Raw genomic sequence first — 27877 nt, forward strand, 5'->3', positions numbered from 1 at the left:
TCAAAAAGAGCATAATAGGTAAAATCAAATCAGAAAATAAAAGCCAGATAAATATGTATGTGTATATATTTAGCTACTTAAAATACACATATCCAATGTCCCACTTTGCCCATATTCACCATACAGAGCAAAAATGAACTGTTCACTTTTACTGCAACACATTATGAATCACTCACATTGCATTCATGAGAACAGCTCAGCTGGTCTCAGATCAGTTTTTGCACGCACTCACCAATCGTTTCAGCAGGCGGAGCAGTAATTTCTGCTGTCTGGGCTCAGTGTGCATCTGCAGTGCGTGTGCCAGGCTGAGCATCTCCTCCGTCTGCAGGCGCTCCACACCCTCTCCTCCATACAGCTGAGCCAGCAGAGACACACTGTGACTGGCCTCCTCATAAACCTCACTGTCATTACACGCCAGCTGTGGGAGAGAAACACGGATATCTCAACATTCACATAAAACACACTGTGATAATGTACAGTGAGGAAAATAAGTATTTTGAGTAGTTAAAAAAATCATACATTGTGATTTCTGGATTTTTTTTTTTTAGATTATGTCTCTCACAGTGGACATGCACCTACGATGACAATTTCAGACCCCTCCATGATTTCCAAGTGGGAGAACTTACAAAATAGCAGGGTGTTCAAATACTTATTTTCCTCACTGTATATACCAGCACCAACAAATGATGCACCTCTTGATGGAAATAAATGTTGTGATGGTATTTCCATCAAGAGAATAGATGTATACATTTTTTTTTGGTCAAGATCTTGTATTGACAGTGCAAGAGTCCAGCACTCTGTAAAGTCTCCTCCAGCACATCCCAAAAACTTTCAATGAATGTATGGTTTGGACTCAGAGGTGCCAATTCATGTGTGAAAATGATTCTTCATGCTCCCTCCCAACCATTCTTTCATAATTTGAGCCTAATGAATCTTAACATTGTCATCCTGGAATTTGTCTTCCTACATGGTTGTTTAAGAAATGAAATGCTACACACACACCATCAATTAGGGTTAGAAGAACTGTTGCCAAATGAATAACATGCTAGAGACATTATAATCACTGCAATAATGATCCAATAATAGACTCTTAAGCATTTGCCTATTTAAATCCAAACAGAAAACTTATCTTCTGGCCGGGCAGTGTATATTACATACAAACTATTTTTACATTGAAAAAATTACACACTGGTCTTCAAATAGCAGAGTTAATAAGAAAATCTTTTCAAATGTTCAATATACAGTTGTGGTCAGAATTACTGGCACCCCTGGTAAATATGATAAAATATGGCTGTAAAAATAAATCTGCATTGTTTATCCTTTTGATCTTTCATTCAAAAAATTTGCAAAACTCCAACCTTTTATTGAAGTAAATGAATTGAAAATGGGGGGATCACATTAAGAAATAAACGTTTTTCTCCAAAACACATTGGGCATAATTATTGGCACCCTTTTATTAATTATTGCCTTTTTGCAACCTCCTTTTGCCAAGATAACAGCTCTGAGTTTTCTCCTATAATGCCTGATGAGTTTGGAGAACACCTGACCAGAGATCAGTTGAGAGATCAGAATGCCCTGCATTCCTCCATACAGAATATCTCCAGATCCTTCAGTTTCCCAGATCCATGTTGGTGCTTCTTCTCTTCAGTTCAGCCCACTAATTTTCTATAGGGTTCAGTTTAGGAGACTGGTACGGTCATGGCTGAAGCTTCATTTTGTGCTCAGTGACGCATTTTTGTGTTGATTTGATGTTTATTTTGGATTGTTGTCCTGATGGAAGATCCAACCCCGGCCCATTATAAGATTTCTAGCAGAGACAGACAGGGTTTTATCTGTTGGTATTTGCTAGAATCCATGATACTGAATAAGATGTCCAGGACCTCCAGCAAAAAAATAGGCCCACAACATTAAAGATCCAGCAGTATATTTAACCGTGGGCATGGGGTACTTGTTATTCCTGTTAGCACCAAACCCATCTGGTGGCTTTGCTGCCAAAAGCTCTTTTTTTGTTTCATCTGACCATAAAACCTCATCCCATTTGTAGTTCCAGTTGTGTCTGACAACTGAATATGCTGGAATTTGTTTTTGGATGAGCGAGGAGGATTTTTCTTGAAACCCTCCCAAACAACACGTGGTGATGTAGGGGTTGTTTGATTTTTTTCTATGGCTTTTTGACCCCAAGGCTCAACTAATCTCTGCAATTCTCCATTTGGGATCCTTGGAGAATCTTTGGCCACTCAAACTCTCATCCTCACGGTGCATTAAGACAATATAGACACGTCTTCTTCCAGGCAGATTCATAACATCTTTAGTTATTGGAACTTCTTCATTTTTGATGGGGATGAATGGGGATTTTCAATTCTTTAGCTATTTTCCTACAGCCACTTTTGTGAAGCTCAACAATCTTTTGCTGCACATTAGAACTACATTCTTTGGTTTTACTCATAGTGATGGATGATTAAGGGAATTTGGCCTTGAGTTTCCTCATATTTAAACTCCTGTGAAACAAACAAGTCATAGCTAGACAATTTCCTGTTTAGTCACCCTGGTGTGATAAAAATGTAAATATTCATGAAAATATACTTCAGAGATATTTTACTCTGTTCTAGGGGTGGCAATAATTGTGGCCAACGTGTTTTGGAGAAAAACATTTATTTCATAATGTGATTTTCACCCCACTTTCAATTCTTTTACTTTAATGAAAGGTTAGGGTTTTGTGAAATTTTTGAAAGAAAGATCAAAAGGATAAACAATGCAGATTAATTTTTACAGCCATCTTTGATCATATTTACCAGGGATGCCAATAATTCTGACCACAACTGTACCTGCAACTATATAGCAGTTCAAAAGAACAGGCTGAATTTTTGAACAGCTGAGCTGCAGCCAAACTCTCCCTTCACGCAAATGTTTCTCAAACTTTTATATTGCTCTTCTGTTGCTTTTGGGAAATATCAATCTATATCCTTCATCCGTCTCAGCACTACAAATCTGTTTGTCCATGTACGGTCAATAACAGTGGTTTAGAGAATCTGTCTTATATATTTATTTTAGAACTTCTCATTAGGTGTTTCTCTCAGACTTTTAGGGGCACATAATATGAAAAAGCTTTTTTTAAATTTACATTTGGCAGATACTTTTATCCAAAGTGATTGCATTCAAGGTATACATTTGATAAGTTTAAGAGTATTCCCTGGTAATCAAACCCATGAACCAAGAGTTTGATGAATAATGCAGGCATAGACAAGGTCATACACATAAGGGACAACTCTGCTACAAATGTCATTCAGAAATCATGGCTTTGACATTCAGATATAGAATTATTAAGGGTACAACAAAAAAGTTCTGTAATCCAAAATTCTGAATTTCCAGAAACAAGAAATCTGTCTGTCCACACTGAAAATGGAGTGCGATGCCACAAAACTCAAACATCTGTGATTCTTAAAGGGATAGTTCATGAAAAAATAAAAGATTTGTCATTATCCATTCACCCTAATGTTGTTTCAAACCTGTATAACCTTATGTGGAACATAAGACGATATTAGGCAGAATGTTATGAACTCATAGCCTGTCACCATTCTCTTTCATTGCAAACTGTTTTTCATAAAATGACAGTTAACTCTTTTCCCCACCATTGACAGAATTTTCTGGCAATCTATGTTATAAGGTAGGGGGTGCTATTACGCAAAGAGAAAAGAATCTCTGGGCGCAATATTTGTCAGTAGAATTTCATAAAATGAATAAAATGTCCCCACATTTTTGTTTTGTATTGCTGTTTAATACACAGTTAAGACCAATTACTGTATTGGATTTATGGCTAAAAAGACATCTTTCGCAAGAATTATTTTAAAAGTGTTTATTATTAAAATGATCTCATTATTTGTCAATGAAATGGACTCCACGGGACGATCACAAATAATTATAACATAGAATATTATACATATTATTAATTATAGTAAACATACAATTTTTGTATATTATATTAAACAAATTTTTGTAATGAGTTCCAGATGTTTTAAATATCTTTAGCGTGAAGATGAATCGTATCAATATTGCCCTGTAACACCTTTTCGAGATGTAATTTTGTGTTTAATTTTCATACCATTTCCATTCACTGCTCCGCACAGGAAGTTGCAGTGGCCGCTACAGAAGCAATGCAGAAGCGATTGTGCATTAGAATCAAAATCAACAATTTCATTACGACTGCCATCCCTACCCCCAAACCAGCTGGAATTGTGATCAACTGAATACCACGCAGAAAAATATATATTGGCAGAGATATAATGGCTCTGGGTAGGAGAGCTGAAAAGTTATGTTCTCATCCTTGTAGAGACAGCAGTTACAGGCTTAACACGTCCATCAGGGGAGCAGCATGGAGTATGAGTTCTCAACCCAGACCACAACAATCCCCGCTCAGCCTGAGACTGAGATAAAGACAAAAAGCGACACACAAGGGCCGTGGGGATTTTCTCTGCCGCTCATTTCGGCCCTCAAAGCCCTGTGTGGTCGGCTCAGGGATTCTAGCCTCTTTTGGCGCTGATCTGTTGCTGCCCTCTGCCATAAAGGCATAATCCCAAGAGACTCTGGGGCAAGGGCCAGCCGCGCCTAATCCCGCCCCTCTTTATGATGTCGCTGGCCACTCCAGAATGGAGTGCGGTGCTTTAGGAGGCCACACAATACCCCCAAAGACCGCCGCCCCCTCCCCGGCCCATAGAGAAGCTGACCGGAGGGAGATCCCCTGGCGCTGAAAGGCCTTTGGTGTGCGTCCACGGGCTCCGCGGCTCTGGTATTGTTCACATGCCAACGCGGAGTCACAGCAGAACAAGAGTTAACACCTGCTTAGACGGCCTCCCAAATCCACCCTGTTTACTTAGCAGGGCTTGTAGATGCATCGGGGAAATCAGGCCGAGGAGTCTAATGGGACTGCGGGCTGAAAAGCACACAGGAATCAGGGAGATTAGGGAGTGTTAATGCCACTGTGGGCTGTGAATGGATGATTGGAGGAGAGAAAGAAAGAATGAGAAGAGGAGGAGAACCCGAAGCCTATGGGGACGTGTAACGCGCAGGCCTCTCATGACCTCCGCATGTACTCAGGCACAAAACTGGGTCTGTGCATTTGAAGCGATCGATATTTCCCACCGCCTCCTTTGAAAGAAACAACACTGCAAATTACATTTTTCAAACCATGTGTTGCTTCAAACTGTGAACTCAGTCGCTGAGTAAACAGACTGCAGGGAAGATCATGTGTGATTGTTTGTGGGCAAACTCGGAATGTTTACCACCAAAAATGAAAAGCGTATGGGAGTGAACACATGAAAAGGCTTTTATACTGAGTGGAGACTTTGAGGTGACACATTTCCCTTTCGGATGAACTATTTAAAATGCAGTATGTCCCTAGCACACATAGACAATCTGTTCACCTGATCCTTGGGCACCATTTGCCCTTGAAAACATTCTCACACAGTGCCCCATCCTGCTGCTCTGCTTCCACTTATATGCATATGTATTTATGTGCACACACACACACACACACACACACACACACACACACACACACACACACACACACACACACTTACTTTATGGGGTCATTCCCAAGACAAAATTATTTTTACACTGTGCACACACATGGGCAGGGCTTACTTTTTATTTATTTATTTTTTTTATGTTTCTGTTCATGCGTTTCTTCTGTAACATTATCGATGTTTTTTTTTGCCTATACTTTATACCAGAACTTGAATAGAACTAAACTACTATACTAAATAGCTTTGTACTAAAGTTTGACTCATACCTCGAGTGGATCCTCAAAATCAAAGCCTCATACAGTAGCTCCACCCGCCTCAATCGTGAATGAAGTCCTGTACACATTTTGGACACCATCTCTGCTTGTTTACAGCTCAAGGGTAAATACAAATCTGTTTCTTTGAATAAGTACAGCGTTTTCGTTATTCAAAACACGATGTGTGTAAAGGCTAATGTTTTATGTATCTAAGGAGCGGAGAAGAGTGTCTTAGTCTGGTATAGTCATAGCCAATACAGTGTCTGTCTTTTGTAACGGAAGCTTTTTTCCAAATCTAAACGACAGTAGAAACTGAGCACCCACATAGCTGTAATAACCTCTGTCACATGTAAGTTGATAAAAACTTAATGAAATGCACTTACTGCGTTATTTACACTTACAAGCTCCATTTGAGCTTGACTTTGGAAAAATATGAATATATAACGACACACGCAAGTGTATCACCATACATAAAGCCACAATACTAACTTTGACAACAAGGTGTTTAATCATTTAAAATATAAGTTTATTTTTTGTTTTTGTTTTTTTTACGTTTCCTGAATAGAAGCAGTACTAAACTAACCTGCAATTGGTTTCAAAAATCACTGGATTCAAAACACCATGCTGGATATAACGTGCCATGGTAACATATCAACAGATAAACTCCTGCAATCCAACAGCTAATGCCAGCACACTGTCTTGAGACTTACATTGGATGAATTGACAGCTGAGCGCAGGCATTTCACTCATGCTGGATACGTCAACGTCACATTTGCATAGGCCGTATTTGAATTCATGATTGGTTGACTGCCAAATTAAAATCTTAAAGGTCCCGTTGCATGCGATTCCATGTTTCAAAGTTTAGTTAGTGTGTAATGTTGTTGTTAGAGTATAAATAATATCTGTAAAATTATAACGCTCAAAGTTCAATGCCAAGCGAGATATTTTATTTAACAGAAGTCGACTACAAAAAACGTCTCGATTGGACTACACCCCTCTACTTCCTTCATTAGTGACATCACCAGAACCGTGTTTAGACTAACCTCCGCCCACAGGAACACAGGCGTATTGATGGCGAAATGTCAACAGACGGTTGATGTTTATCTATAATCGGATACCGCAAAAGTTTAATTCGAAGTTGTTAGTTTGCTCTGTCCATTTCACCACGGACTGTTTTTCTAACCTGGGATAATATCAAGCAGGCTTCTCTCAGCGTTTCATACTGACGAAGGGCGCAATTTCAACTATATTCCAGCAAGCGGTAAGTAGTGATTTAATATGGAAGTAGCGATCAACTCCACATCGTTTCTCTTAGTAGGATGAAAATAATCTTACTTAAACTGTGATTAATATACAGAAAGCGATCAAAGAACAATCCCTTTCCAATCGCCCAATCTGTCAATCACACAGCGCGAGTTTATCTGGACTCTTGCCAAAACTCGTTATGAAATAAATGACACTGTTACACTGCACAACGAAGCTCTTACTGTATTTATATACCTCATGTTTGCATTGGTGAAATCATTAGTGAGTGCAGAAACTGCGTTGCAATGATAAGATCTTTTTTCACGCGATCAACAGACTGTCATCTGCTCAACGCTCACTGCAATTTTTTATGTGATTGAAATAGATCTAAATACTTAAAAAACTTCTCACGATTCGTTAATCCCGATAGTTGTAATAGTAAAAACGTATAATAGCTGTAATAGTAAAAGTTTTCCAGATAGTTCCACATGTAATGCCAGATATTTCATATGCAAGCATTTCAGCCAATCACAGCAGTGGGCGTTTACACTGAAGTCTCACAGCAGACACGCCCCTTCAAACAGAGTGTTCAAACCAGGGAATGAAATCAGGCTAGGAAAAATGCCTTTTATTTCTAAATTATAACAATTTTTGATCTAAAAAACATACTAACATTATAAGGGCACCCCTGGAAACATGATGAAATAATAAAAATAATCCATGGAATGGGACCTTTAAACAGAACGATAAAATAATGTCATTAACTGGTTAATGATATTTTCAAATAAGTGTTTCTGTTCAGAGCATTTAAACTTGTTTTCGTTTTTGTTCCTGTAAAAAAAATTTGTTTTCGGTTTTTGCTTTCATTCCATGAACCGGTTCAGAGCCATGCACATGGGTTTCTATATTTTATGTGGACATTCCATGGACATAATGATTTTTTTTTTAAAAAGTAAACATTTTCTGTGCACAGTCTTATTGATAGAATTATTAAGCCATTATTAGCTGAAATAATAAATAAACTAAATGCAAGGACCAGTGAATGTGTAGAATGTGAATAACAGGTGTTCTGGCGAATGATGAAATTCTGTGGATATCTTTCTGCAGAATTCTGCAGGCGGGTAGTTGACATTCAATTTCAAGCAGTGACAGCAGCGTCCTGCAATGTTACATGATGTACTTGATTTGAAACTATTTAAAAAAAACATGCTTTTTTAAAACTTATTTTAAAACTTGCATTGTTTATTATTCACAATGCAACATTATTTAAAAATTACTCACTCTCATGTCGTTCCAAACCCATAAGACTTTTATTCATCAGCAAAACACAAATAAAGATATTTTTAGTGAAATCTGAGAGATTTCTGTCCCTCCATTAAACGTCCAATCACCCAAAACTCACAAACTTTCATAAAGACATTGTAAAAGAAATCCAAATGAATGAAGTGTTTGAGTGCAAATCTTCTGAAGAGACACAGCTATATGATGAACAGATTGAATTTAGACTTTTATTCACATTAACATTGATCATCAAATATGGTCAACTGAAGCTCAACCTTGCTTGATGCACAAGAACAAACACAGGTTCTTCTGAAGCTCAAACATGCTGGTGTGACACGAGAATGAACCTCATTACATATATGTGGAATAAAAAGCCTATTAGTTAAATCTTTTGATTATATAAACTGATCCGTGTCTATTCAGAAGACTTGGATTAAACTGCTCGATTCAAATGGATTTCTTTCACAATCTTTTTATGAACGTTTTGCAATTTTGAAAATGACTTTTAATGGAGGGACAGAAATCTCTAAGATTTCATTAAAAATATCTTAATTTGTGTCCCGAAGATGAACAAAAATCTTATGGGTTTGGAACGACATGATGAATGATGACAGAATTTTCATTTTGGGGCGAACTAACTTTTTATGTGAACCGCATAAAAGCTAAAATCTAATACACAGTATGCAATACAGAACCTTAAAATTGTGATTTTATATATGCATTTATATTTTCTTCTAAAATCTTGATCCAGAAAACAGTGGGACACTGATGATTCAATTGCCTGCGACACAGTTATGATGTTGTTCATTAAAAACGCAGCTGGCATTATTAACCAACAGCATCATATAATGAGATGACCTGCTGGTATCTTCCATTTTGTTTAACATACATCTTCACTGTACTTGTTAAAAAGTATAGTGGCATAATGAAATATGCCAGGATGAGATTTCTGGTAAGTATACTGAGCAGCCAATGTGTACTTTTTTTCTTTTTCTTTCTTAACTGTCCAGTATGTAATCATTGGGAGTGGATGTTTCAGTGCACTACTGAAAATGTCTGACTCACTAAGCAGTGTATGTACTGAACTAGAAAGTAGATAGAAACATATTCATGGTTTTTCAACAATGGCATTGACTCTTTAAAAAAAGAAGCTATTCCAGAAAGTATATGACACTGTAAAACATTTATATTTAGATATTTTCCCAAACACTCTGCCCATCTATCATTAGTCAAAAAAACAAACAAAACAGGCAGTCCTGTTGAGCCAGTGTTTGTCTTAGGTCAGGCGGGTGCTCTAACAGAGTTTTCATATTACCACAGAGCCACAAGCCACATTTATTTCTGGCAAATGCTGTTTTTTTTAATCTGGATAGAATCTGGATTTTTTTTTTTGACTGACTGCATTGACTTCCTTCATCTCCAGTGTGTTTTCTGTCAGTACAAACCCCCCATTAAAAGGTGTTAATAGGGATTTTAAGTGACGAAAAAGAGGATAAAAAGTTTTCAAGTGCTTTGGGGAGATAAAGTAGAGAAACAAGATTCCAAGTCTAAATAATTTAATAATTGGATACTGTTGATCAAATCGGGTGAGTAAATTGAAAAAAGCATTTTCTTATTACTTAATTACATACTAGTGCAAAATGCCCGTGCAAAATTGTTACAATTACACAGCAAAAGTTCAGTGACATTTTAATTTGTGCATGGTAGAAAGCACAACGTGAACTCCGAGAAAACGCTATGCTTGAGCAAACAGTTTGTGAATAGGCTACTACAAATGATGGCCGTGAAAGAGACTGTGAACGCATTGAAAAGGATATGTTTAGTTGGTGAATAGCATTTACACAGTAGCGATAACGTTAAGTGCAGCAGAATGAAATATAATATTCAGAAGTAAACAGCATGGCTGACTTATAGATTCAGTTTACAAATCATCCACAAATGAATAAGCGCGTTGATTCAGGGAGCAGTGCAAAGTGCCCGTGCAAAATCAGTTTTTGTGAGCTGATCGCTGAACAAAAAAGTTCAGGAGATATTTCTTAGCGATGGCTGATTTCAACAGTTTCAATATGATAAAAAATAACTTTTATATTGATTCAATGGATTAATTGCATTTTGGAAAAAAAAGTGTCATGAATTTATTGCATTTTTGGGGAAAAATAATCCGTTTTTATAATAAATATTTGAAAATCAAAATCTGGATTTGAATTTTTTTATGTTATTATAACCTAAAGATGCTATGTGAAAGTTTGTAACAGAAAATAGTGGTTTTCATCTTGCCACTTTCTTGGTAAAGAAAACACATTTTTACTCAAATTAATCAAAATGGATTTATCACGTTCTGGAACCAAACTATAATATTCACAAGTAAACAGTGTAGCTGACAGAGTGTTTATGTCAGAATGTTTATTTTTAAACCACAACCTTCTTGGGGTTTCTTTGAACGATACAACCCTCTAATGTCAGAATGTTTATTTTTAAACCACAACCTTCTAAAAATGATATATTTAACGATATCTTTAGCATTTCTCATCCAAACAACGTCAAACTTGGCACTGCACTTACGCGTGCCCGTAGCAAGACACCTGTCAAATTTGAAACCCATCGGACTAACGGTTTGAGAGATATGTGGTTAACAGACATACACACACACACACACACACACACACACACACACACACACACAGACAGACAGACAGACAGACACACAGACAGACAGACAGACGTTTCTGTAATTTATAGATAGATTTATTACATAGTAAAACTACACATTACTTAACAGAATATGCATAATAAAAACGCATTAGCATTTAAACTTTCATCAAACGTGATAAGAATCCATCCCAGACCTTCAAATGTGTTTTCAGCAATCTGATCATGATTCGATCACAATCTTGGGTGCATTAACACCTGCCTTCAGCTGTGATCCGATCACAGAAAACATTTAAAAAAACAGTGTCCTGAGTGTCTTTGCAAGAGAATGATTTGATGTCAGATTTTAGATAACGCACAAGATTTTTTTTTTCTTCATTCGACTGACCTGCTCGAGTTTCATTCGACTTTGCGTTTTTAACAGCAAAAAGACGTTTTGAGAGAACCGGCCCCAAGAATGAGTCTGTCCGTTTTTCCTGGTGCATTGGGCAGCTTGGATTCTGCTTTGAGGGTCATATGGGTACAGCTTGCCACTTAAACACACATACACAAGCTGGATGTACGTCTGAGGGTTACAGAGTTGAGTGGAGTGTGTTGGTGGGAAGCCGGTCTCTGGTCTTTCTGCCATCTGTGGGAATATTATGCCACAGTGCATCACTATGCCAACCACTTTCATTTCACTCTCTCTCTATCTTCAATAGATGGGATTCTCAGCATAGTCTCATCTAGATGTCATCCTGTGTCTGCTGAAAGCCTCTATTAGACATGAGTCATATGTGCAATATATGAAACTCACAATGGAATATGAAATACAACAAAGCCTTCCACACAAACTAATACTGAACAGCATTTCAGTTCATTGCATCTCCCACAAACAACCAGACCCTCTTTTCAAAGGCTGTATTGAGTCTTCTATGACTGGCTGATCTAATATGCTTTCATGAGAAAGATTCAAAACCCTTGGCAAACACACAACATTCATTGGCGATGAAATTCAATCTATCTTTGTCAATTTGCGGCTTTCCATGAAATGAATGAGAAGTAAATCTCTCTTTTCAATTATGAATGTCTCACTTGTCTGGATTGATTATATTCGAAATGGATGCTCCATTATTCATTATAGGGATCGGTTAATGACACGTGAAAATGTGACTGAGAGCAGAGGGTGTGTAAAAACGGTCCATATGCACTTACTATAATCTAATAATGGATTTCACATTAAGAACACTTTATTATACTTCATGAAATTATTGTTGGAGACAGTGGAATCATTCTGATGCAAATTGATATTAAAATTACATTCTTATTTGTAGAATGGTCATCAGGTATGATTTGATATCTTTGTATTTCTTTACTACAAACTACAGTATTGTCCACACATCATCAGCACTCTAAAAATAAAAATTCCAATTAGAGCCAAAAGGGGTTTTTCAGTATGACACTTTATCTACCCTGGAACCTTTGAGGCCAACCATGGACCAATCAGCTGTAAGCACAGGACTAGAGCTCAGCAACAGTGACATGGGAGAATAACGTACCTCACTTCATATTTTACAGAAATTTAACATCTAGTATGAAAACTGATTTTTAGAATAAAAAAACAACAACAACTTAATATATAGTTTAAGATTCTAATTTGGCATCATGTAACAAAATATGATTAAATTAGACCAGATACCATGAACAAGCTGGCTTTCATATAATGTTCAGAACTTAAATGTATATTAATTACAAAATGCATAGCAATGAATTCACATAAACAATATATGCAAGTAATATTTCAGTCAGAAGATACAGACAAGGTATGAGTCAACTGAAGGCACATTGCAAAGCACCAGTGCAGGATGAGATCTAGTGTTGTGTAGTAATGTTGTGGCATAGGATACCCTTTATGAGGAACCAAAACTGAAACATCATATAACCAATGCAAAACCCCTATATAGCAAAAATTGCCCTGTTTCCACCTGGTATTAAGATGTGTTGTATGTACGTCCGTAATGTAACAACAAGTGGTCAGCATGCATTACATTATAGTACCACTCGGTATTAACATTTTCAAATGCATCTCCCATGACCACTTGTTCGGATTTAGTCGAGACCCTCCCCTCTTGTTTCCTTTACACTCTGCTTCACTTTAGCGGGAGCGCTGAGTGTCATGCACTAATGCGACTGAAGGGCAAACCTGTGTTACACAGCTTACAAGTGAATTGAAAAAGAACCAAATGAAAAGTATAAGGAAGGTATCTGTAATTTCCATCGTAATCAGTGTATTTTGGTACAACACAACAAAGTTTGACGACTTGTTTTGATGCAACTACCTCTGTATGTGGTTTTGGCAACCCATTGGAAATAAGTTACCCTGCCTACATTTCTGTAACCTGAAATATGTTGCTCCAGGTAAATTTTGCTGCCCTTTTCAGGTGACACGTCCACAAGAGGTGCTATAATCGTATCATGTTATTCTCCATTGCAGATGTGGGTTTATTAAAAAAGCCCAGTGTTCATACGTTTTTGCTAAATGATAGCACGTTTCACAGCACTTTCAAAATCCAGTGATTGGTGCTACAGTTCACAGCTAACTGAAATATTCAAACGCAAACTATGGCAACGTATTATTATTACGTTGGTTCTTGTATGTGTCACGGCAGTCTGGAAATAAAACGTCTGGAGAGTGGTGCTTAAAGGTTAATGCTCACAAATATAGGAGAACCTACACTAAACCTAACCGATACTGTTAACAAAGCATACATAAATAAATACATAAATAAATAGAAAATAAAAGAATAAAAGTTGTTGTTGTTTTACTGCCACTAGCGTCATTTCAGATATAAACTGCATTGAAACACATGTATAGGCACGTTTTTGCAGTGTTTCAGAAAACTGATAATAACATGTTTTAGACTCCATTTCTACCTGTCATTGACCACTTGTGATAAGATCACAAAAATGCATCCAATACTTGCTGAAGATAAAGTCTTGATTTTTTTTTTTTAAGTGAATCTGCTTTGGTGGACCAAAGGATGATGATTCCAATCAATATTTCATTTCAGTTCCTCCAGATTATTCTGTGAACTCCAGTGTGCAGGTCAGAGAACAGTGGGAACATTTTTGGGCCCTGAGATTCATAAATGTTGAACACTATGGTCTTATAAAGTCCCAGAGTTAAGGACAAGAACATTGAGAGCCAGATTTATTTGACAGTTTTTTTGTTAGGAATGTGAAAAATAACATTTTCAAAATCGAGTATCCGATGTGTTTCTGAGTAATATCTGGATAATAATCACAGTCTATCAATACATTAACTGACATATCCAAATTAGGCTACATAACCTTTTATTGCACAAAGCTATTATAGACCACCAGATTATTCATAGTTAAACAAATAGTTCACCCAAAAAAATTTAAATTCTGTCATTAATTACTCACCCTCATGTCGTTCCAGCCCATAATACTTTCGTTCATCTTCGGAACACAAATAAATATCTTTTCTTTTCTTTTTTTTTCATTAAGAGATCATAAAACTAATCCAAATGAATTGAGTGGCTTAGTCCACATTTTCTGAAGATACTCGATCTCTTTATATGATGAACTGATTTAATTTAGGCTTTTATTCACATTTAAACATTGATCAACAAACATGAAAAGAAGCTCAACCGATCCTGCTTGACGCGTGAGAACAAACCTCATTGGTTCTTCCGGAAGCTCAAAAGTGCTGCGTAACACGAGAATGAACCTCATTGGTTCTTGCAGAAGCTCAAACGTGCTACGTAACACGAGAATGAACCTCATTGGTTCTTGCAGAATCAAACGTCAGGGTTTTTCCTGCATAGAGAATTATGAGGCGGCCGCCTCCGTTAAATTTCGTGCCGCCTCCGGCTCTCGACAAAACTCGGACAGACAGTCATGGTCAGATACACTTTTCCCAGGGTGACGGATCTGTTGCGGTTACCGCTTGTGTCCATTCTCAAAACATATAGTGCTACGCGGATAATCCGCGGGTCGGGCGGGCCAAGTAATAAAAACATTCCATTCCAATTAATCGAGGGTGGATGACAGATAAATCATTATAATGTGTTGAGTTTAATAAAGACACGGAACTCTCATCACGGTAAAACGCAATGAACGTGCGTAACTCTTTTACTTTCGTTTTCAACAACGTAATTCTCTTCAGGGAAAACCAATCAAGGAAAACATATCAGGGCTCGACAATAACACTTGTCCGGGACCATAGACTGTGTCCGGGACACGTGTTTTTTTTGTGTTTTTTTTGAAGGGAAAAGTGAGAGAGAATTGTAGCCAATCCGGACAAATGCCCTGATTAAAACAATTTTAATATAAAATAAAAAAAAACTAGGGAATCACCGAAAACGTGAGGATGATTCTGTTTTATTTAATTTAATGTAAGTGGCGATTGATAATAGCCTATAGTTGATAATAATATAGTCCTACCTAATGTACTGACGGTAACAATGTTGCGCTGTTGAGGCTCGCGCAGTTATTTATAACATATTATAGTTAAGAAACAATATATAGCCTAGGCTACACACAACCAGAGAGCTGTTTTCCTGAATGCCATCAAGATTGAAACAGAGACTGATTTCATAACAGTTCAATAAACAAATAGTTAAAATTAAGTCACTTACATTTAGACGCAATGACTGTTTTTGTTCTGTTTCAGCAGCGAAAATAGTTCCAAACAAAGATCACAACAGAACCATAGCGCATCTCACAGGAACACTTGTTGCATTACTGAATGATTCAGCGTTTTGAACGAATCGGTTGAGTCAAAGATTCAATTAACTATTCATAAACTGCTTCATTCTGAATAAATCAGCCGATTGAACGAATCGTTTGAATGAATGACTCAATGACTCGCTCATTAAGACGGTCGCCTGCCGCCTCCTACTGGCGGTTTAGTTTCATAAAGTATCATTCTTTTCAACATTCCTTATTTGTATATTCAAAAATATTTAAAATAATCTAATTTAATACAGTTATAATTTTTCAATGTAAATTATTTAATTTGATTGGTAACAGCCTAGTGTCTTATTATTTTAATTGAATATATTGATCAAATTTAAGACTTTGAAATGAAAGATGGAGTAAACATTTAGGAAAAAAAATGCCTTTTATAAAGGTACAAAAAATTATTCCGAGTGTTTTCAAACAGTGATGTAATGAAACATTGACAATTTAAGTTTGAAGGGAGTAAAGTCTCTGTTTAGGCTATTAAGGAAATGTAATTTTGCCAAAAGAAGAACTTTTATTTTAAATAAATGTTATTTTTTAATTAGCCAACTTCAGTGTGATATGTTACCATATTATCATGCTTAACACTGAGAATTTGAATAATTGTAATGTGATGATCAGATGCAGATATCTAAATCAAAGAATATGGGTGGTTTGCGGGTGGATTATTTATTTTTAACAGTGGATTCGGATGACTCAAAGTGCACCAGATTAATGAATTTATCTTTAAAATGTACAAAATTTTCTTACGGGGGGGCATGCCCCCGGACCCCCCTAGAGGTACCAGGCTCCACCCAAAAAAAGGTGTGGGAAACACATTAGGCTATATGATGATCTATGAAAAATACTAATTTAATTACCTTATTATTAAAATACATTATTAGGATTTTACCACCTCCACCTCATTTTGAGCCAGGAAAAACCCTGAACGTGCTAAGTAAAACACGAGAATGAACCTCATTGGTTCTTGCTGAAGCTCAAACGTGCTGCGTAACACGAGAATGGACCTCATTGGTTCTTGCAGAAGCTCAAATGTGCTGCGTATAACAAGACTGAACCTCATTGGTTCTTGCAGAATCAAACGTGCTGCGTAACACGAGACTGAACCTCATTGGTTCTCGCACGTCAGGCGAGCATGCTTGAGCTTCTGTTTACCACAACTGTGTGTGAACTGATGAATGTTTATATGTGAATAAATGCCTAAATTAAATTGTTCATAATATAAAGCGATCAAGTCTCTTCAGAAAATTTGGACTAAACCACTCAATTCATATGGATTAGTTTTACAATTTCTTTATGAACTTTTTGATGCGTCACAATTGTAGTTTAATTGCGTAGCTGTCAACGGAGGGACAGAAAGCTCTCAGATTTAATCAAAAAGATCTTAATTTGTGTTCCAAAGATGAACTAAAGTCTTATGGGTTTGGAACGACATAAGGGTGAGTAATTAATGGCAGAATTAAAATTTTGGGGTGAACTAACCCTTTAATGCTAAAACACTGTCTGAGAGTTACTACATTTAATCAAATGAACTATCTTTGGTAAACTGACATATCATTTTGCACAATTTTCTCATTATTTGAATGAAACAAAAACAAATTGAATTCTAGGAATTAAAAGGGGATTCTTAAACAAATGAACAAAACAATAATATTCTGTTTTTAAGTCACATGACACCTGATTTTCTCTCCAAGCTTTTCCTGGGGTCACCCATATAGGGGAGACATACGGAAGAGTTGTGCTATTAAACCCATTACTGTAAATTTAATTCTACATGTGTATTTTTTGGTTTGTTAATTAAGAAAATACTGTGATTATGGTTTCACCATTAGAGTTTGTAACAATCTAATTATGGATACATATATGATAAAGCTGCATCTAACAATTGTTTGACAATCGATTAATTGGGTGATTATTTCTTCGATTATTGGATTAATCGGGTAAAAAAACCCAGATTTTATTCTTTTTGGTTACTTTTTTTTTTTTTTTTTTTTAACAATGGACTGTTTAAATTGCTAAACTACAAATGATGATAAAGAAAAACAAAAGCACAGACCCTGTGTTAACAGGTAACATTCACTCCCCTGATCATAACCTGTTAAGATGTGATCACTTCATGGGATTACTTTCATTATATATATATATATATATAATTTATATTTTTACAATTTTCTGTTGTGGTAGAGTTTCCGTATGGCACGGTTTCAAAAAAGTCAATTATTGGATGACTAGTAGACCATAATGATCCATGCATAATTTATGCAAAGGAAATGGTTAGGCAAAACAGATGTAAAGTTTGCATGAAACACACACACACGCACACACACTGACCAGTTGAATGAGGAGGTTGTTTAGGTCTGTCAGTGGCTTGTTGATGAGCAGCAGTTCCTCTGCAGCCTCAGTGTTTTCATTGCTGTCTGATCTCTACAAAAAAAAAAAAGAAGCAGAGAGAGCATTATTAGGCCGAGAAGAAAAAAGAGAGGGAGAATAAAGGGGAAGCGAAAGGAAGAAAATGAGGACAGTCAGTCATTGGGGGGATGCTTAGAGAAGAGAACTCAAGAGCCAACGCAACAGAGGATTGAGAGTCTGAGAAATTCCTGCTCATGTAATCATCACAGGAAGTACAGTAGCTTGAAGCTGGTGCTATTTTTAACAGAGACGCTCCTCAGAGGTGCTGGGGTCTCTGAACACTGCCCAGCTCTGCTGCCGGAACGGAACAATGTGTACAGCTCGCTGTCTACCATCAGCCACAACATCTTACTCTTTAGTAACAGCTGTCATAGAGAGAGAGAGAGAGAGAGAGAGAGAGAGAGAGAGACAGACAGATAGATAAAAATAGACAACAGCAGCAAGAATGCATAAGAAATGCAAAGTTTGTTACCCATCAGTCATCAGCGAGAGCAGCCGTGCAGTGGGTCTGGTTCAAAAGTTCATGCCGCTGTCTCTAGCTGTCTTATTCTGGCTAATATTTCAGTGAATGTGAGTGTCTGGGATCCTCAAGCAGATTGACAGACCGGAGCAATGAGATTACAGCAAGCCTTCGCTTAATAGGACTGCAGCTTTTTCACATTTAAACTCCCTTCACTCATTTAAAATATTAATGACGGAGCTCGGGCTGACATCGTGAGAGAAACGCGAGAGGGAAGGACAGTCGGCGCAGTGGGGAAAAGTGTTCGGGAATGTCTCCCTCATCATTATCACCCAAACGAATTTGGGTTGTGTGGACACTTTTTTTTTTTAATAAGCTTTCCTTTCTCTCTTCTGTCGCTTTTTTCTCTCTCTCTCAGAGTACTGAATTCCATTACAGGCTCCATTTTGGCGATGTCCGTGCATGAATATGTATGGAAGGACGCTGAGGGAAAGACAAAGGCCTTGGGTGGATAATGAGGGTTGAGGAGGAACTGACAGGGGAGCGACTTCCTGTGAGTCCTGTGTGCCACATATCCGACTTTAAAGCACTGTTTACCACGGGTCTGCTGCAGCGTACCGGTAAAAATAGCACTGGGAACTATTAGACGTCAAAGTACTGGAAATTGAACACGAATGCTCGCGTGCGCACACACTCGGTAGCTCTGACAAAGATGTCCGCTGCGAGTAATTATGGGTAAAAGGTGTGGTGGATCCACTCGGAGTGAGTGGCTGGATGTATCCTGCTGGTATCTGCATAGCAGTTGTCATTGCATAACAATCTAATCATCAGTGAGGAGAGGATCCAGACATGAACCCCCTAAAAGCATGCCTACGGCGACAGTAGCAGGCAAGCGCTCCCTGAGGACGGGGGGGCTGGGGGGTGTAGGGAAAGGAGAGAGAGAGAGAGAGAGAGAGAGAGAGAGAGAGAGAGAGAGAGAGAAACGAGGAGAACAGCTCAAGAAATGAGGGCGACAGAGTGAGAAGTGTTTACAAACAAGAGGATGGGACGGCAAGGGTGAGAGAGGGAAAACAAAATAAGGATGGATACCTCTGGAACGAGAAAAAGAGCAAGAGGGGATTTACAGAGCAGTCTGTGACATGAGAAACAAGAAAAAAAAAAAAAAAATTTGTTTTATTATTATTTGTTTTTGAATTTCTTTGTTCCAGCCCTAAATTAAAGAGGGAACATTAAAGAAAAGAATACAAGAAACTGTTGACAATTTTCTGTTGTGGTACAGAGTTGCCATAATGTACCATGTCAAAAATCTTGTCACTTTTAAAGAAAAAAACCTCACTAGTCAACCTCAATATCCAACTAGTTGGTTGCTAGATGACTAGTAGACCCTCCAAATCCATCCATAACTTATGCAACAGGAATGGTTAGAGGCAAAACAGAGAGAAAATTAGTATGGTTTTGAAAACAGCTGTGCAACTGTCACACTCCTACAGACACCCGGTCTGAGATGTACAGTGACATTTTTATTTTACAGATGAATCTGAAATTAGACAGAAGCAAAAAAACAGAGGCATATAAAATATATATTTATCAAGAGATTGAGAGAATTTTCTACCAAGTGTATCAAACAAATATATAGTAATATAGTAATATATAAAAAATATAGTCAACAGATTCAAACCCTATGATCTTGGACAATTTTCATTTTTGTATGGTCAGTAAAAGGAGGCACATCTGAGGCTGAGACTACTGTTTAATATGCTCATTCATGTATATCCATATTCATAAATTTAAACAAAATTGAAATCATAGAAGAAATACAGAGTGAGAAGGATAGAGGCCAATAAAGAAAACGAGAGGGAAAGACTGTCCTCCCAATTACTGAGAAATCATTTTAACCTCTCAAAAACTTAGCAAAGTGTGCCAAGGCAGAATACATTTCCCCACTACCTTGACACCATGAAAATGGGAAAATACCATATCTAGCTGAAACTCCAAAACGAACTTTTCCTGTCACAACAAGACATCTTCCTACATGGCATTTACATTCCACCGCCATAACCCCTCCTGCAGAGAAGATATGTTTCATACACTGGAAAAAGAGACATGTCCTATCCAGGCTCAGGGAAATGTGCTTGTTTGTGGGGATCTGAATGCAAAAACAGGATTACAGCTTGACTTCACAGACACAGGAAAGTAAAAATATTAATAAGATGTCCTCTATAAATAACAACATTTTGCCTTTCCCCAGAAATAACCATGACCATATTGTCAATGAGAATGGGAGAGACTGCCGCTGCGTCCGAAATCACATATCGTCATAGTAGGTGCTACATTTGAATTTACTTCAAAACTGTTAAAAAAAGTATGCTCTATATAATATGAATATGGGCAGTATGAATGAAATTTGGACGTACTATATCCGCCATATTGTTACTGTCACATGACCCACCAGTATCAGTTGCGTCGCTTCACTTCCATTCATAAATCCTCTCCTGTGGCCTCATGGGATAGTAAAGTGTCCATCGAATGTGCACTTCAGAATCTCGGTGAAAGTTTATCCGGGGATTTTTCGCCAACTGTTTTTCGAATATTATGCATTAGGACAAACTACTCTTTTGGCAAACTGTTTTTCACATACTAGATAGTAGGGAAATATTCGATTTCGGACACAGTGTCTGTCAACTGTCATACGAGGGGACATATTTGGGGGAATAATTCAAGACCTAGATCCTTTATTTTTCAGAGTATTCTTAAAAAAAAAAAAAAAAAAAAAAAAAACAACAACTGTCCAATCACTTCATTTATCATAGGACAAATTAACTTTAGCAAAAATTCCAGTAAATAGTACCATACAGTACCAACATGAAACCATACAAAAATAATGACAGCAAAGATAGATAATGTTCTTGATACCTACAATATACTCATATTAAAGGTGTCACAATATCTGTGAAAATATGAATTAAATATTTAAAGGAACATTGAAATCAAAAATTACATTTTGAAATAGAAAAAGAAAAGAAACCACAGATCCAAATAACAAAAATTGGTGTACTTCATTGTGAAACATTAAATCACACAAACAGATGGATGGATGGATTTCATTCTATCTGGTACAAAGTGTAGGAGGTAAAACCTACAACCTTATTAAATCAATGTACACTAAAAGTCAATGCATAAATAAAAAAAATAGCAACAAAAGAGAACATATTTCTCAGGACAGTGGAATGAATGTTGCTCATTTAGCCCAACATTGTTCAAAATGTACATCAACATGTACAATCAATGAACAAGGTGGAATCTGTGTGGAATAACCTTCCGCCCCTGGTCTCACTTCACTCAACATAGAAATAAAACACCCGCTCTGCATAGATGAGTGGTTCTGCTGTCTTACATTAAACAGTGTTTACAGCTAAACCTGGAACTGCTGGAGTAATACTGCCAGTCAACCCAAATAAATACACAATCATGACCTTCTACAAAAGATCCACATCCCAGAAAACACAACACAACACATATTCACACCACATAAGCTCCTCACACTACTATTATCTAGTACTAAAAGCAATTCCACAGGAAACTATAACCCTGCAGTAAATGAACTGGGAGATAATGGCCGCAGGGCCTTGTATGCAATAAAACGACAATGCCCTTTAGAAACTCCTGTTAGGATTTGGCTGGAAAAATTAGAATCTGCAATTGAGCCCATTGCCCTTTATGCCAATGGGATGTGGGGTCCACTTAAAATAACTAGAATATGAAAATGGGACAAACGTGTAATTGTAAGCCGAATTATGTAAAATATCCAACCAATACACCAACACACAACAAAAACAGCATGCAGGACAGAATTCAGAAAATATTCCATAATTACACTGTAAAAAAATATTGCAATTTTAACTATAAAAGAATGCTACAGTAAAACAAAAACAAACAAAAAACCCAGTAATTAGTCAATTATATTCCCAGCTGTGGAAAACTGTGTTTTCTGTGTTTTTACAGAATCATTCTGGCAACCACAGCTGTTAAACAACATTTATTTAAAAATTAAATAAATAAATAGAGTATAAAGATCTGCTATTCTGGAATCTTCTGATATCATATTAAAACCCTGCAATACTAAGAGGAAAGAACAACCCACGCTTATTGGAAAAACGTGCCTGTGGTGACAAAATTCAGAAAATTCGTGACACTTTCAAAGAGAAATGTCCAATTAATGACGCTGAAAGTGCGTTCAGTTTTATCCAAAACAGATGAACGTGGATTTTGCAACGTTTTATTATGTTAGTTGTTTTATGTAGCATAGTAGTTTAGAAATAAAATGTCCAGTGAGCACACCCGATTAGTAGGGGTGGGCGATATAACGGTAGACACGATTAACAGGTAGAGATTTGTCAATCGGAAGAGATTTTAGACTATCGCCTCTATCGCGGTTACACTCACATGGCATTGCTGTGCTGCATGCGTGGTGGTCACGAAAGCTTATCGTCTACATGCGCATTGTGGTTTAAAAACAAGTGCTTTTAAACTGCTGAAGCACAATAAGCAGCGAACCAGAACTCATTTCGCTATATGGGTGGCTGTCTTATAGACGCTCTCACGTGAAGCCGCTTTATTGGCCTTGAACAGTTAAATACACACACTTGTATGTGTCAAAATGCCTGTCTTTGCAAGTATCCTAGTAAATACAGGCATTTATGCCTTAAGTGAATGCAAACAGTTGAGAAAAGAAATGCATGTGTAACAGTATATTGGATCTGGGCAGCTCTTAAAGTGACAGCAGCCTAATTCATGCTGTCTGTCATTCATGTTAATCAAACAACAAACAATTAAGTTTAATTACTTGTCATGCCAATAAATCTAAACTGAAATAGAGAGAGAATGTTACCTGAAGGGCCAGTCGGACTACAGATGAAAGGTTTTTGAGTAGGCAGTGGATGATGTCCAGCAGACACAGGAGCAGAGAGGAACAGCTCTTCATCCCTGAGTGCATTTCTCTCTCCAGATATACGCCAGAGACTTCCACAAAGACATTACACACCACCTCAATTACACCTGAGAAGAGAAATAAACACAAACACAGCAGAGTCACTCTTCTATACATGCATCTGCTCTGACACATCTAGCATTAGATATCAGCAATTTAATTAAACAACTGTCTGTCACACAATACATTACACTTAATATACTAACTGTTTGAAGTAGTCATAGTAACATAAGTAAGCAGAGAGAATATAAATATTCTCAGTTTATGGTAAACATTCAAAACCATAAAAAATTACATATATAATCTGATGTAATTTTACGAAGGGGTTGAAAAAAGTTTGAAAAAACTTTTTTTTGGTAACAATAGTTTAGGGTCCAATTCTCACTATTAACAAGTTACTTATTACTTATTAGGATATTAATGCCTTATTCTGCATGACCATATTCTACATCCATTAATCCTACACAATACCTAAACTTAACAACTACCTTACTAACTATTAATAAGCAGTAATTACAAGTTTATTGAAGTAAAAGTCATAATTAATAGTTAGTTACTAGTGAGAATTGGACCCTAATATAAAGTGTGACCACTTTTATTTCTTAAATTTTGAACAGCATTGCAATATATTGCACAGCTATAGTTTCATCCAATATCCACAGATTTATGGGATAGCTGTGATGGTTCGTTTGTAAAATCGCAAAATACACAGGGTACATATTTTACATACAGATAAATAGACATTAGTCTTGTAAAAAATATTAAATGTTTTCCTATTTAAATATTTTTTAATTGGTAATATTATTTTGAGGACCTTAAAGTATGTATATATGCATCATTAAATGATGTATCATATTCCATCTATTCTATTCTATTCTATTCTATTCTATTCTATTCTATTTCTATTTGTAAATATGCAAATGACTAAAGTTGAACATTGATAATTTTATTCCTGGCAGAAAAGTCTGTTGTCATAAACTCAAACACAGACCACAAGTAACTGGGATGAAGTTACCAATGGTCGTTTTGAGCATCCAAATAAAGTCTTTGAATCCTTACAAGTGAGACTAAGTTCTGCTTCATGCCCCAAAACACTTGATTCAGGTCCAAATGAACTTTCAAAAGAAAAATGCAGTCCAACCTAATCCACAGTGTGATACATTCAATGTGACTTCCAAAGACCAGAAGTAAAGAGATGCACAGAAGTCTTCTAATTTTAAACCTTCACCCATTATTTAACTTCAAGGATCCCCAAAAAAGGAAATGGAAAATACCATTTACACATTACTCTGCACAGTAGAGTGGAGTTGAACAAAAATAACATTTCCAGCCAGAAGATCTTTTAATTCGTTCAGGGGATCAGCATGAATGGCAGGCCTCACAAACATGAGTCTTTACATTACATATACATATTGCAAAGCACAATTACTTGTTCCTTTAGAGTATATTCTGAACATTCTTTTACAGTATTATTCTTGGATACAAAACATAAAAAGTCTATTTTTTCCTCACTATTGATGACCTTATACATGATCTTCCACAAAAGCAGACAGAACCCTTGCCTTCCCTTCCACCTTATTGTGTCTTCCTTTCTCAGTATTGTTGAAATATTAAGATTGAATGAATTATGTGTTCATCTCTCCTTTCCTTGCTAAGCTCTCAACATGGTATGATCTTTTACCCAGAACACTGTGCTTATAAGGTATAGACTGGGAGGTGGACAAACACCGTTTTTAATACTGCTATTGCTACTACAGGTGATACACATTTCTGCATTTTCCTGTTATAAAGCTAAAATAAGCATCCGAAGTGAGTTGACTTGTACTCTGAGAAGACTGTAGGATTAATAGGCCGCTGTACGTGAGCTGTATCGTTCAGTTTCGTTCCGACAAACGGGGCACTACTTTTTCTTTTGCTCAATATGTTCAACATTAATAAAAGGTATCCAAGCAAAAAGTTCTCCACGCTTTATCCTGCAGTTAATGAGAAAAGTGTAATTTATTGGCGCACTATACTGACTGCGTATTGAGGCATATAAAACTGTTGAGCTAGATTTTTAACCAATCAGCATCAAAAATGTAAGTAGGTCAGAGCCGAAATCAAGCCAATATCACTACGCACATGTAAACATGGAGGAGGACGTAAGCAGCGCATCTTCATCTGATAGCGGCGATCAAGCTCGATTAACACCCGTAAAGTGTATTCTTCATGTCGGAAAAGATGGTGGGAAAGGTCCGCAGCCCTTTACTGAAGTCCGATGGGAAAAAAAAAAAAATCAAGCAATGTGCGTAGGAATGGCTCAAAACGTTGGACACTACGGAGCTAACGTTAGCTATTGCTAATAAACATGTTGCCCTCCTGGACAAACCGGTCTCTGATGTCCCAACAACTACGGGTTGTGTGTGTGTGAGAGAGATGGGTAGGTTTAGGGGTCGGGTTAGTGTGTGTGTGTGAGAGAGAGAGAGTGAGAGAGATGGGTAGGTTTAGGGGACGGGTTAGTGTGTGTGTGTGTGTGAGAGAGAGATGGGTAGGTTTAGGGGTCGGGTTAGTGTGTGTGTGTGTGTGAGAGAGAGATGGGTAGGTAAATAAATAAATCAAAATTAAATCTTGTTTACAATAATCATTCCTGTGAATATGTACATGTAGTGCAGTTACTGCTCGTGTATGCAAATTAACAATTCACCATTAAATGTGTTATTTTTAAAAGTGTTTTTTTTTTATACTTTTGAGTTTAACTTGGAGTGAGAATTGGGGAGATTGGGGGGGGGGGGGGGGGGGAAAAAAACAACTTGTGATTGTGTATTGTGTGAAGTGTATTGTGATTGTCAAAACATTTTAGTAACTAAACTGAATTTTATTAGGTTTAGTGACAACATGTTACAATGTTTATATGGTACAATTTCTGGTAAGCAAATTTCTTGAAACAAATTTCACGATTTCAATTCAATTCTTGTGATTTGATTTAATATTGACTCATTTGGATAAATATTAGGTACACAAGATAGGCGTTAATTTTTCTCAAGAAAAAAAAAAAACATAGGCTACATACAGACAGCCCTATCAGCTGGTAGTATTAGGCTATTTAAGGTTAAAAATAATTCAAATTAAATATAATGCGTTTTTTATTATAATAACAACTTTATTTAATGATATAAGTACAAATATAATAAATATGTAATATAGTACACATATTTAGCAAAATACTCTCTATAGCTCTTTTTCTAGCCAATTAACGTGCCTATATTATGGTCATTAAATGGCTTTCCTGAGGTAAATGTTATGTGACATAATTGTTCTCCAGCTGTTTTATTGACCCCTTTGTTTGATTGATTGATCGATATTATGTATGAAGAATATACATTTCGGTAAGCTGTAGCCTACTGTTTCTTTCAACATTGTTCATTCGTGTTTATTTACTATTAGTAGAGATGATCGGGTCACGTGCCGCTAGGGATCAATTACAAACGCCAAAACGGTATTTATTGTTTGAATTTCATAATAAAATTGACAGAATCTGAGAGCTGAGATTTTTTTCATATCATAACCTGCTCTGTCTAGTCTGTTGGTCTCCATGTCCTCTTTGCTTCGCGATTTTTCTGTGCGTGAGAAAATGGATGTGTGGCGTGAGAGCGTGTGAAAAGTGTCAATTGCGTGAGTCTCACGGTGAATGCGTGAGAGTTGGCAGCTCTGTTATTATATTTTGGCTTAATTCTATTTGTTATTCAGATTTTACCTCAAATATTACCTTTGAATTGGAACAACATAATGAGAAATAATTGGGATGTTAATGCTACAGTAGAAGTTTTCTTGATAATCTTATCATGTTGTCCCTAGATAGCAACTTCAGGTATATCACACATTTCAAACTGGTTTATTTTGTACTTCGGCTTTGTAATTCGGCATTTTTGGGTTTATATGATAAACAGGTTTGAAAGTGCAAAAATCCCTATGTTTACCCTTTTTTTTCAAAATGGGCACCTTTAGCATAATTTTTCTCAAAAACTGCAAGGTTGTGTGTGGAGAACTTTTTCCTAAGGAATCTCTCTATATTTCTGATGTTAAATATAAAAAAAGTAGGTAGTGCCCCACTTGGTGGAACGAAACCCTATTTCTAGGCCTCTTTTAGGCTACCGACAGCGGCCTATAAGATGTGAGTGAAAATCCTCATGAATTGGTTTGGTGAGTAGTTTGCCTCTATGCGTTGATGTATTTTCCTTTGAAAATTATGTCATTTGTAATGTAATAAAATATAATAAATAAATAAAAATGAAACTGATTTGCCATATTAGATTTAATAGGACATTTTCTTCATAATACCATT

The 27877-nt window shown here is 36.8% G+C and overlaps 1 protein-coding gene across 3 annotated transcripts in view; it reads right to left on the bottom strand.

The window, feature by feature from the left end:
- ulk4 (unc-51 like kinase 4) overlaps nt 1-27877 on the bottom strand; it is a 230948-nt gene that overhangs the window by 30815 nt on the left and 172256 nt on the right. For all 3 annotated transcript variants that reach the window (XM_084088579.1, XM_084088580.1, XM_084088578.1), the window contains exons 33-35: nt 23458-23624; nt 18032-18124; nt 233-418 (exon numbers count right to left, since the gene is read on the bottom strand). In XM_084088579.1, the coding sequence (XP_083944705.1) occupies nt 233-418; nt 18032-18124; nt 23458-23624 (446 nt within the window). The remainder of the gene's footprint in view (nt 1-232; nt 419-18031; nt 18125-23457; nt 23625-27877) is intronic.

Source organism: Abramis brama (assembly GCF_963993115.1).
Source record: "Abramis brama genome assembly, chromosome: 17".
NCBI lineage: Eukaryota > Metazoa > Chordata > Actinopteri > Cypriniformes > Leuciscidae > Abramis > Abramis brama.